This window comes from Myotis brandtii, unplaced genomic scaffold (genome assembly GCF_000412655.1).
Source record: "Myotis brandtii unplaced genomic scaffold, ASM41265v1 scaffold8, whole genome shotgun sequence".
In the NCBI taxonomy this organism is placed as follows: domain Eukaryota; kingdom Metazoa; phylum Chordata; class Mammalia; order Chiroptera; family Vespertilionidae; genus Myotis; species Myotis brandtii.
In genome coordinates, this window is record NW_005371219.1 from 10,361,288 (window position 1) to 10,373,304 (window position 12,017).

The 12,017-nt window shown below is 38.0% G+C and overlaps 1 protein-coding gene across 1 annotated transcript; it reads left to right on the forward strand.

Moving 5' to 3' along the window:
• Positions 1–926: 926 nt before the first annotated feature.
• Positions 927–2,202, forward strand: LOC102260593 (mitochondrial intermembrane space import and assembly protein 40). The gene has a single exon (XM_005883795.2). It carries the CDS (start codon positions 969–971, stop codon positions 1,392–1,394), a length of 426 nt encoding a protein of 141 aa, XP_005883857.1. The 5' UTR covers positions 927–968; the 3' UTR covers positions 1,395–2,202.
• The last annotated feature ends 9,815 nt before the right edge of the window (positions 2,203–12,017 follow it).

Here is a 12,017-nt window from a genome sequence, read left to right on the forward strand (position 1 = left end):
ACATATCACTTTGGAGGGAAGGAGACATGAGGGTGGGGTTAGCTGTTTAGCAGGCAATAAAAAGCGTTTATCACAAAATTGGAGTTTGACACACACACCAGGAACAGACAGACTTTCCTAGGAGAGACTGGCCTTCTCATGGGCTGGATTATTGACAATATTTTGGCTTCAAACTTTTCCCACTTTCACAAAGAGGTGAAACATTTTCTTTTTTGGAAATGAAAACCAGGGAGAGATGGAGGTCAACAGAACTTGATTTTAGATGTTACATTAGAGGATTCTCAAATGGGAGCAGTGTTAGGGTTTCTTCTGAAGTTCATTGTTCTTAATAACTTTTTCCTTTTATAAGGAGAGCTCAATGTTTTAGAGATCTGGAGAACATGCCTACGGTACCTTTTCCTTCTTAAATTTATTGAATGACATAGGTAGAAATCAGAGATCTATTGTCTGTGCTCTGACCTCTCTCTGAAGTAAAATGAAAACAACAACAGCACTCAAGAAGTTTGTCAAAGACTACAGGTAGATTGAGGAGACAGCAGGGAGGTCACAACAGGCAGGAACACAGATGTCTATGGAGTCTAGAGATGCAGAGGTGGCAGTCTCCTCGGGTGACTTATCTCGGGGTCCACCATCCCCTCACTGAAAGTCTGGCCAGTTCCCTGGTTTTGTCATGAAAAGGGATATCCATTGATTTCCATTTGCTATGCAATGATCTTAGTTCTTGAAAAATGACTAAGAAATGGGGATAAGAAAAGTAACTGAGAAAATCCAAAAAGTGGAAGGGAAGGCAGCGGTGAGAAGAAACCTCAAATGACTTGGATATTTCAGAAACAGAAAAGAGGAGGTTAGTAAGCAAAGGAAAATGTGGGAACAAATAAAAATGTCTGCTTCTCCATCTTATTTAAAAATATTATTTGTAGCCCGCTACCGCTGCTACCGCCGCGAGGTCTGAGCGCTGGGCTGCAGCCATGGCCTACTGCCGGCAGGAAGGGAAGGATCGAATTATATTTGTGACCAAAGAAGACCATGAAACTCCAAGCAATGCAGAGCTGGTGGCTGACGATCCCAATGATCCATATGAGGAGCACAGGTTGATCCTGCCAAATGGAGACATTAACTGGCACTGCCCATGCCTTGGGGGAATGGCTAGTGGCCCCTGTGGGGAACAGTTCAAGTCAGCCTGTTCCTGCTTCCACTATAGCACGGAGGATCTCAAGGGATCAGACTGTGTAGACCAGTTCCGGGCCATGCAGGAATGCATGCAGAAGTACCCAGACCTCTATCCCCAAGATGAGGAGGAGGAGGAGGAGGAAGAGAAGAAGCCAGCAGAACGTTTAGAAAAGGCAGCTCCCGCTGAGGCCACTGCAACCAAAGAAGAGAAGGGGTCAAGCTAATGAAGGCCATGCTGCAGCACTGGCTCCAGGCCTTCCACTCAGAGTGATATGAACCTTTTGCAAATGCCTTTCGGTCACTCTCCAAGAAAGTCTTTCCCTCTATTGTTCTGTGCACTGTAATGTACAAAATAACTTATTTTGATGATCAGGGGGTTTGGCCCCTTGACATATACACTGAAAAACATGGGGTTATATGTTTGTATCTCACATAACTCCTCTACCAGTGACTGTGGCTACTGTTTTCGAATTCTCCTCTGAGATTACCTCTAAGTTTGCCACTTTGAAATAATGTGCTGAATACTCTCAGCAACTGAAAATCATTATCTAGGAGTGTCTCTTGTGAGTGAGCTGATTTATTCTGATTCATTATCTCCCTTTTAGTAGATTTTATACCCGTTTGGGAAATGAAATAGAAACAAAAACATCTTCCATTAAAAATGCTGGAATGGGGCCATTCCTAATTCAAGAGGCCAGATAATCAGATACTTATTTCTCAGAAACCATCTTGACCTTGAGTGTATGAGGTACTAGGCTTCATTTCTGATACATTTTGGTTTCCATTTTTATATTGAGCCCCAGGTTTTCTTTCTAGAGAGTGGAGCTTTGGACCCTCCGACTCACAGACACTTTCTAAAAAGAAGAAGCTGGTTTTGCTGTTCTTGTTATTCCAGAAGCCCTGGTTGGGGCCTGTGTTCACGCTGCCTCTGGCTCAGCCTGTTCAGATGCAATATTCTTGAGAGGTGGGGACCTACTTGTTACCAAAGTAGCGACCAAGAAGGAAACACGAATTAAAAGGAGAGCACGGTTTAAAAAAATATATATTATTTGTAATATTCTGGGATAGAAGTTGAATGGTGAAAAAGTGGCAATAGAACAGAGGATGCTACATTTTCTACATTTCAATTTGAAAGAAAACAGTCAAGTACTCTATACTCCAGTGGTGATTACATTAAAGCCATTTAATTTTGTTCAGTCTTTTTTATCCCTGGATTCCCTAGTTCCCCACACAGTTTTATTTTTAAAGCCTTTGTACAATGTGAAATGACCAGAGCAGAGTTGTTTTTGAAAAAGGGGTTTGAAGTTTGTTTGCTTAACAAAGTGTTTGCAGTCATAATTAGGTTGCATATTAAAGTTCAAACTCATCTCATGTTGGAAGTGACTGAAAATTGTTACCATCTGATGGCTTTGTGGGCAGAGCTCTCACAAACGACACGGCACGCACTAAAGGCCCGGTTTCTGGGCATCACCCCGGGAGACCTCAGCGTCTGGGCAACACGGACTGCACATTTCCCAGAGTGGCATCATGGGCCATAAATCTAACTGTCATAGCGCTGTGGCCTTGAGCTGTTGGAGTCATCCCAATTCCATCCAGTTTTTTTTTGCTGCTTTCGTCCCTTTAGAGTTCTCATTTCTTATCTCTCACCCACCTATCTATCTGGGGGGACCAGAGAAGCCCTGATGAGTTGTACATCCTGGGTACCATTTTGTTAACTCTCACCACAGAAAAATCCATCTCAAGAGTCACGTTTTCTAGGGGGAGGGAAAGAAAACGGGAGAGAGAGACTGGTTAGTGTGTCCGGGATGAGTCAGCTCTTCATCTGTTGTGTTGAAAGGCAAAACTGTCTTTAATTGTGACAGTGCTCCACTTCCATCCTCACTGGCATGTGAAGCCTATTTGGGAACAGAAAGAGAAGTTTTATAGGGCACTCGGCAAGCATCCTGCTTCAGGCAAGAACCTCATTCTTTCTGAGAGGGAAAGCTCTTTCTTGGCCTGCACACCTGAGTCTTTTATTTCTACCCAGAAAGAAATGGAACAATGGAAGCTCAGTTATTCTGGTGATAAGCCCAAGGCAAGAATCAAGGCCTAATAAACCCTGTGATGGGGCATAATTATACATGAGCTAGTGCATATGACTATGGTGTTGGAGGCCACCACAGGCACTGTTTTCTGAAGGCAAGCACATGTTTAGGTTCAGTCTAAATCTGGAAAAACCCAGGTTTATACTGAAGTAAGAAAGAGAATGGATTTTTTTCTTTCTTTAAGTAACCTCTGTACTAAAATCATAATTTAATTTGAATCAGTTTGCAGATAAATTTTGGTTATTCTCTCATTTGCCTTTCTGAATGTTGTGCTTGTTCCCATTTATTTATTTTAGGATATTCTTCCTGATAGGAAATGCTTGCTAGTATACCCATTCTGCTTAATAAAATAAAGAAACTAAAAAAGTGGGGTCAGAATTTGGAAGACAGCCAACATCATCACAGAAGAAGCAACCAAGTCTTTGGTTTTGTGATTCAAAACAGAGAACAGCTTGAGACAAAATAAGAAGCAAAAAAAAAACCCCATAGGCTGCACTTTTACAATGAGCAGAAACGTTCTTTGGTGGGGATAAGGCTATATATACAGAAGGAGGACAAAGTAAACAGAATTATTTTTAAAACTTTTCTGAAAGCTAATTTTGGAAGATTTATTTGAAATCTACATCAATACCAGGTGCTTTTAGCAGTCCTTACAAATGAATGTTGTCACCTTCTCTTCTTACCCTGTAATCACAATGCTTAGAAAACATCAGTAAGTAGACAGTCATCATGACATTCTGTCTGTACATAGACCCCCACAATATAGATAGTAGATGTACCACTTTAGTCAGAGAATAGAATCAATTTGGACCAATGATGCTACAGTATACACTGGTTTTGCAATGTGACCCATTATTCATGAGCATCTAAAAATCACTGGGATCTAGTAGTACAGAAAAAATATAGCGACAGGGAGAATCCCAATTACTTATGGCTACTGTGCATTCTGGTTGGTCAATGTCCATGCTATCCTAGTTGGTGAGCATCTTAAATATCACTTAGACCTTCTGATATTAATGACCAGTCATAATTTCCCCAATTAAAAAATTCAACTTTGCCTCATATCAAAACTCTGATTTCATATCAATTCAAAGCTTTTCCCCTTCCACATCATGCAGGCTCAGCCCAATCTCAGAAACCTGCAGTGCAAAAAAATAGACATGGCCTCTTTACTGTTTCTTCCCCTTTCCACTACTCCCAGCAATGTTCTAGCTCTCTAGGCTCTTCTAGGGTTCTGAGTTGAGTACTCTGGTCAGGCTCACTCAACTTCCTACATTGCTTCTAGTAGAAAGGGTTGGACATATGAAAACTATGCAACTCAGACTCCCTTGCAGCTAAGTATCTAGATGTGAATTTGTTTCTGTCAATTGGATTCATTCACCAGGAGATTGGGAAGGCAGGAATGAGTTGGGGATCATCTTCCTGAGGCTTTAGCTATGGTTTCTAACAAGTAAAATGGTGGAAACATGAAGCTTTTCTGCAGAACTATTCCTGTGCCCACCTCCACATTCCTGTATGAAGAGAAGTAATGGTAGACATTACTTTCACTTTTTAGCCCAAGCGGTGCCTCAGAGGTGCTAGCTCCCCTACTGGGTCGGTTCTGTGTTGTTCTGTTGTTCATGACTGATGCAAGTGCCTTTGTGGGTTCTTGATGAGACCACTCCCCACCTCCCCAGAGGACCTCCAACATTACCATTCCTAGAGCAGATGTTCCTCTGGCTGGTTTCTTGCCATCCCAGCCAACATTTGCAACTGATGGATCACTCACACAGACTTTTTCTATTCTTTAGACTCTTCCAGCTAAGAATTGGATACAAGTCTCCACATAACAGGAAATGCAGGCCAGGTTTTCCCAAGGAATATGTAACCAACCAGATTTTGTTCTGGATCTCTGTTTAGGGAGGGTTTGGGAAAGGGTTGGCAGAAGTATGAATGGGGCAAAATGTCAGTATCCCAGTATCCCCTCCTGGCAAGCCCATACTCTACAGATGGTTCTTGTAGAGACTCTCTTCCTGTGTCTTTTTAAAAAATATATATTTTAATGATTTCAGAGAGGAAGGGAGAGGGAAACAACCCCCACCTCTCTTCTCCAATAGTGCCCTTCACAAAAACCCTCACTCACATCTCTTCTGATCAGGTGGAGGTAAGGGCCACTTCCTTGGCCAGCTCTATGGACAGTTTCTTGTCTCTGTTCAACTAGTCTTGGAAGTAGTCATCACCTAGGACTCTCAGCTTTTGGACCTCAGCTCAAAAGGAGATCCCAGGAGAGTTCTCATTTATCATCCAGTTATACTACTATGGCTGATTTTTCAGATAAGAGGCCAGTATCCTGCTTTGAGGGTTGTTTGGGGAGAGGGAGGCTGGTGGCCAGTTGGGCAGTCAGCAAGATGAAAGTTGTCTGCAGTAGCATTGAGGAAAACTGTCAACTTGGGACTAGCTTTTAATAAAAACTCTGCCTGTTAAGACAGTGTTTCTCCCTTCTCCATATTCATTTCCATTCCAGCTTTGTATTTAAAACAGCATTTGCTGTATTTTTTTTAATGTTTACATGGTGTGTGTGTTTTGTTTTGTTTTTCTGAAAAAGCTAATGGCAAATCTGAGACTGAACCCAATGGACAAGAGACTTTTAAAATGTACTAGTCATTCAAAAACTAATGTGGCTGCATTTTTTAAAAAAAATCTCAAAGCAAAACCAACAAAAAACAGAATCCAGGAATATTTGACTTTTAGAAAGAATAAAATAATAACTAGTTCACATGTGTGTGCCTCAATTTGCTAAGTACAAAATGAGTAGTTGGATTAGCCAACCATATCCTCTTCCAGTTCTGATATCAGATGGCTCTCTATGAGTCAACAGAACCAAAATGGCCAAATGTCAGCTACTCTAAGAAAGCATGGCTCAAAGAGCTCAGACAGGCTAAAAACAAAACAAAATACCAAGTGAATTGAACACCTAGGTCACATAAAAACCTGCATACAAATGTTTATAGCAGCTTTATTCATAGTTTCCAAAAATTTGGAAGCAACCAAGATTATCCTTTAGTAGGTGAATGGATAAATAAAATGTAGTATATCTAGATTATAAAATATTATTAAGCACTGAAAGGCATGGAGGAAGCTTAAATTCATATTACTAAGTGAAAGAAGCCAATCTGAAAAGGCTACACACACTATAATTCCAAATATGTGATGTTCTGGAAAAGGCAAAATTATGATGACAGTAAAAATATCAGTGATCGCCAAGGGGTTAGAGGTTAAGGAGTTAAAAGGAAGGGATAAATAGGCAGAACACAGAGAATTTTTTGAACAGGGAAACTATTCTGTATGACTCTAAAATGGTAGATACATATCATTATATATTTGTCTAACTCATAGTTTTACCAAGAGTAAACCATAATGTACTTTGGACTTTGGGCAATAATGATGTCAGTATAGGTTCATGGATTGTAACAAATATACCGCTATGGTACAGATGTCACTAGTAGGGGAGGTTGTATGTGTATAGGATGGGGGTATATGGGAACTCTGTACTTTCCATTCAGTTTTGCTATTAACCTAAAACTGCTCTAAAATATAAAGCTCATTAATTAAAGAAAGAAACAAACAAAACATAGTTAAACCAATATTAGTCTACGCCCCTTGAGAAATAATGACATTATTAGGTAAAATAATTTGTTGTAATCCATATTTAAGCTAAAGCTATTCATGTACCACAAAAGGCAACATAGCCAGGCCATATTGTACCAAATATTTTTATGAAGCTTATGTGAAAAAAAAAATCAAAGAAACAAGATATTAACTGAAGCCAGGACCAGCTTTAAACAACTTCCAACAATTTCTCCACAATTGTCAGGTTAGAGATGAACCATTGGCTGACATCCAGAGGTCTTATATGAAGAAGTAGCAATCATCCTGTCACATTTTCTGATAAATACAGATCGAACTATGAACATATCTATCTCTAGAGTAGCCATTAGTTGAATGTTGGTCTTGGACTTGTAATGTGTATGATGAAAAAATGATTGAACAGGAAATGGATTTCTAAGACACTTACTTACTTTTAAGAATCATATTGAAGTGTCCCATTTTCTGCTGGTCATACCCACTCTTTTATGAGATAAACTCTCTTGGTGTGTGATGTGAGCAAGAGAGCTTCCTTGAAAGGGGTCACTCACACACGTTTGTGTCTTTCCATAATGCCAGGTTTATTAGCCATATAAGCCAATAGAGTCACACACAGATTACACACAGAGGAGACGAGCTTACTCAATAGAAGCAAGTGTCAGGCCGAAGTCCCGGTCACTGGCAATGCCCACAGGTGGGGAGGTGGGCTTTGGTCTCAAGCCAGGCAGCTCCAGTGGTGGCATGTGTTCAGTGGAGTGGAAGTCCAGCAGGGCTCAGAGCGTGACCCGTTGGTAACATGGGGTTTTAGTCTCTATCTCCAACTCTGCCAAGTGTTCTTAATGCAGATTTAATGGAAGACAAATGAGTTTATTTTCTTTACAATTCCATTGTTATCCATTTAAATGAGAACTGTGAACATGAAGAACAATGTTTTGAGAGTAATCAATTCAAGAGTAATCAATATTCAAAGTATTTTTTAGGTGCATAGCCTCATGATGCCCTCTAGTGGCTAACCCACAAGAAAAGTGCCTTAAAAGTCCCACAGAAAATAGAAATTCTCCCCTTTCACAGGTGAAATAGTGTACCTATTAAAGTACACTGTTATCTTTGATTCCTTTAATGAAAGCAGTAGGGCTTTATTTCAGCCACCACTGCCTTATTGCCTTAGTACCCTGAAGATCAAAATTAATAATAACTATTGTGTCAAAAGGATGGTAACCATTGAGTACATCCAATGTGTAGATGTGATTCACTACAATTGGGTTTGTCATCTCAGAATAGGGAAATACACCGCTGAGGGATGATGAGAAAATTCTCCTGGGATTGATCGCCCTGTCACTATTAATCCTTTTTCATCATTGAAATGGCTATCTTGGGGGTGAACTGTGATTCCTGGGCCGGTAGCAACACTATTCCAAAAACAATAAACAATAGACCTAATTGAAAATAAATCAGAAAATTTATCCCACTCGTTGGTGAATGACTTATAGGAATTGTGTTCTATATCCTTGAATTCAACAGCAGCCATTAGAGTGTGTGTGTATCATATATAAAAGATGTTTTATAAGATTGAATAAATGTTCAATAAAATTAGCCAAGGTCTTAAAACTGTTTCTTATTCTAAACTTCAGATGGTTTCAAGTAATTTAAAACTTAAAAATGCTCATACATTGATCCTTTGTATATTTTCCTTTGTCCTATTGGAACTAAACTTATTATTTGAATAATTTTGAAGACATCTCTTTAATTCTTGCTTCTGGGTAACAAATGACAAGTTTTACAGTCTTCTTCACTGATAAATCTATGGTTTTTCAGATAAAGTTCCATGATAATAGGTAGATTTCAAAGAAAACATTGTTTATAGTAAAGTTGTTTAAATGATCTGACAGACATTGGTCCTTGATAGCAGTGCTTTTTGGAAAGTAATTGAAGCATTTTCTCCATAATAAATTCAACAGATATTTTTATTAGTCTCTCTCCATGTGCCTGCTAGTCTCTATAATAAAGTTAACTAGTTGTTCGCAGTCCATTGTGTAAATATACCACAACTCTTTTTATCCACTCATCTATTGCTGGGCACTTAGGCTGTATTCAAATCTTGGCTATTATAAATAATGCTGCAATAAACATAGGAGTGCATTTCTTTCAAATTAGTGTTTTGGGTTTCTTTGGAAATATTTCCAGAGGTTGAATTGCTGGATCAAAAGTCAGTTCCATTTTTAATTTTTTAGATAACTCCATACTGTTTTCCACAGTGCTGCAACAGTCTGCATTCCCACCAGCAGTGTATTAGGGTTCCCTTTTCTGCACATCCTCAACAGCACTTGTTTGTTGATTTATTGATGGTAGCCATTCTGGCAGGGTGAGGTGATATCTCATTGCGGTTTTAATTTGCATCTCTCTGATGATTAGTGATGTTGAACACTTTTCAATTTGTCTATATGTCCACTTTGGAGACGTGTCTATTCAGGTTCTTTGCCCATTTTTAAAATTGGTTTGTTTGTCTTCTTGGTGTTGAGTTGTATAAGTTCTTTATATATTTTGGAAATTGACCCCTTATGAGATATATCATTGCCAGATATGTTTTCCATATAGTGGGTTGCCTTTTCATTTTATTAATGGTTTCTTTTGCTGTGCAGAAACTTTTTATTTTGATGTAGTCCCATTTGTTTATTTTTCCTTTGTTTCCCCTGCCAGAGGAGACATATCAGCAAAAATATTGCTACAGGAGATGTCTAAGATTTTATTGCCTATGTTTTCTGTTGCAACTTATGTTTAGGTCTTTTAACCATTTTGAGTTTATTTATGTGTATGGTGTAAGTTGGTGGTCTAGTTTCATTTTTTTTTTTGCATGTTCCTGTGCAATTTTCCCAACACCATTTATTGAAGAGACTGTCTTTATTGTATGCTCTTGCTTCTTTTGTCATATATTAATTGACCATTAACGTATGGGTTGATTTCTGGACTCTCTGTTCTGTTCCATTCATCTATATGCCTGCTCTTATGCCAGTACCAAGCTGTTTTGATTACAATGGCCTTGTAATATATTTTGATATCAGGTAGTGTGATATCTCCAACTCTGTTTTTCTGTCTCAAGATTGCTGTGGCTTGTGGGTTTATTATAATAAAATTTACCTACCGTCCTCTGAACTTGTTCTATTTTTCCCAATTTTCATCCCTGCTGATTCCAATGCTAATGCATTCCATGATTTTCAACTCTTCCTTTCACTTTCTAAAGGCATTCTAAATCTCATCCAATCCTCTGAGTATTGAATCTAGAAATAAGCGGGTCTTACATACATTTGATTCAGATGATCTTAGGTTTACAGGATTCTCAGAGAAGCCTAGTTACTTTCAAGTGACCCAAGGGGTCAGGTCATGCTGAGCCTACTTCAGAGTACATCTGTTTCATTGGGTTAATGTTGGTGCTGACCCTGCCTTCCCAGTTTCCTCCAATTGGCCAGCAGCCAAGGCTGGGCTGGAGCTCCTGGAATCCTTCAAAGAAGGGATTAATTAATCTGGATGGAGATGGTAAATTTCTTCACATTATGCAAGCATGCCCTGGGGGCTTGTAGAGACAGGACAGAGTGAAGAATAAGTGTTTTTTCCTTCTTCTGAGAAAGGGAAATAAATATATGCAAAATATTTTGAGCTGTCTTGACAAAAAAAAAGTGTTTTTTTTAAGGAAAACACAAACATATAGCCCAATTTGATTAACACTAAACTGGTCAACTCAGAGTGCTAATTATAAAGATGCAATTTAAAAACACAAACTCATTTTCTAATTATACTGACTTTTAAGTATCTATAGTTTTAGTTACAATGGAGTTACAGTGAATCACAATTTAAGGTGTCTAAAATGATGATAGCTTTTGCTTGTTAAGAGAACCAAGCAAAGAACAGAAGCAAACATCAATAGTAGAATAAAATAATGAAGCGATATTCTGATCTTAATGTACCCCACAGTGTCCAAAAAAGACATTGAGAAATAAACAGTGATGAAAAAAACATTGAGCACATATTTGCTGTGTATCTGGTTTTTGTCTTAAGTTTTTTGAATAAACACCATTAAAATTTCATTTGTTTTCACTTTGAACATATCAACATACTTTTATTTACCTTGCTTTTCAATATTATCAGATTGGAATTTTTTTTCTATATTTACTAAGCATTTGTATTTCTTCTTTCTGTCAGTTGCTGGAGTACACTTTGTGTGTATGTGTGTGTTTAACTGAGATATTTGTCATTTTCTTACTGATTTATAAGATTTCTATATATTACATATATTAACCTCTGGTATTTACTCTGTAAATATTTTCTCCTAATTGATTGTTTTTCAATTTTATATATGCTGTTTCTTTTAGGTGCAAAAAAAAAAAAGATTTTTATAATTGTACTTATCAATCTTTTCCTTTGTATTTTTGTCTTTAATATTATACATTGAAAATTTTTTCTACTAAGACTATATAGTAACTTTTATTCTAGTATAATTATGATTTTATATTTTTGCATTCCAATCTTTAATTCATCTGGGATTCATTTTGGTGCCTTGTATGTTGTAGTAATTTAACTTTATATTTTCCCACATAGTTAGCTGGTAATCTTAACCAGAAGTTGAGTAATCCATTTTTTCTTTGATGGTTTGAGATGCTATCTTATCATGTATTAATATTTTATATCATGTAAGACTGTTTATGTAAAACTATTAACATCCCTTTATCAAATAAAAATTCAGCATTCTTCTATTTCCTCTTTCTCAATTGACTTGCTGCTCTTATTTTTATTATGTTCTAATAATCCTTTACATTTTTTGTACTCTCTTTCAAAGTTTATTCTTGAAATTTGCTTTAAGTTTAAAGAGTATTTTTTCAGTTTGCCTTTTTTTGTTAATCTCTAGGTCAGCTAGTATATTTTTAATTAAAAAGATAAGAAAGGATGAATGGCCCTAGCCGGTTTGGCTCAGTGGATATAGTATTGGCCTGCAGACTGAAGGGTCCCGGGTTCAATTCGGGTCAAGGGCGCATGCCCCGGTTATGGGCTCCATCCCCAGTGGGGGGTGGGCAGGAGGCAGCCAATCAATGATTCTCTCTTATCATTGATGTTTCTATCTCTCTGTCCCTTTCACTTCCTCTCTGAAAT

What these genes read in the sequence shown, in the direction of transcription:
- LOC102260593 (XM_005883795.2), top strand. Translation starts at nt 969, where the DNA reads ATGGCCTACTGCCGGCAGGAAGGGAAGGATCGAATTATATTTGTGACC.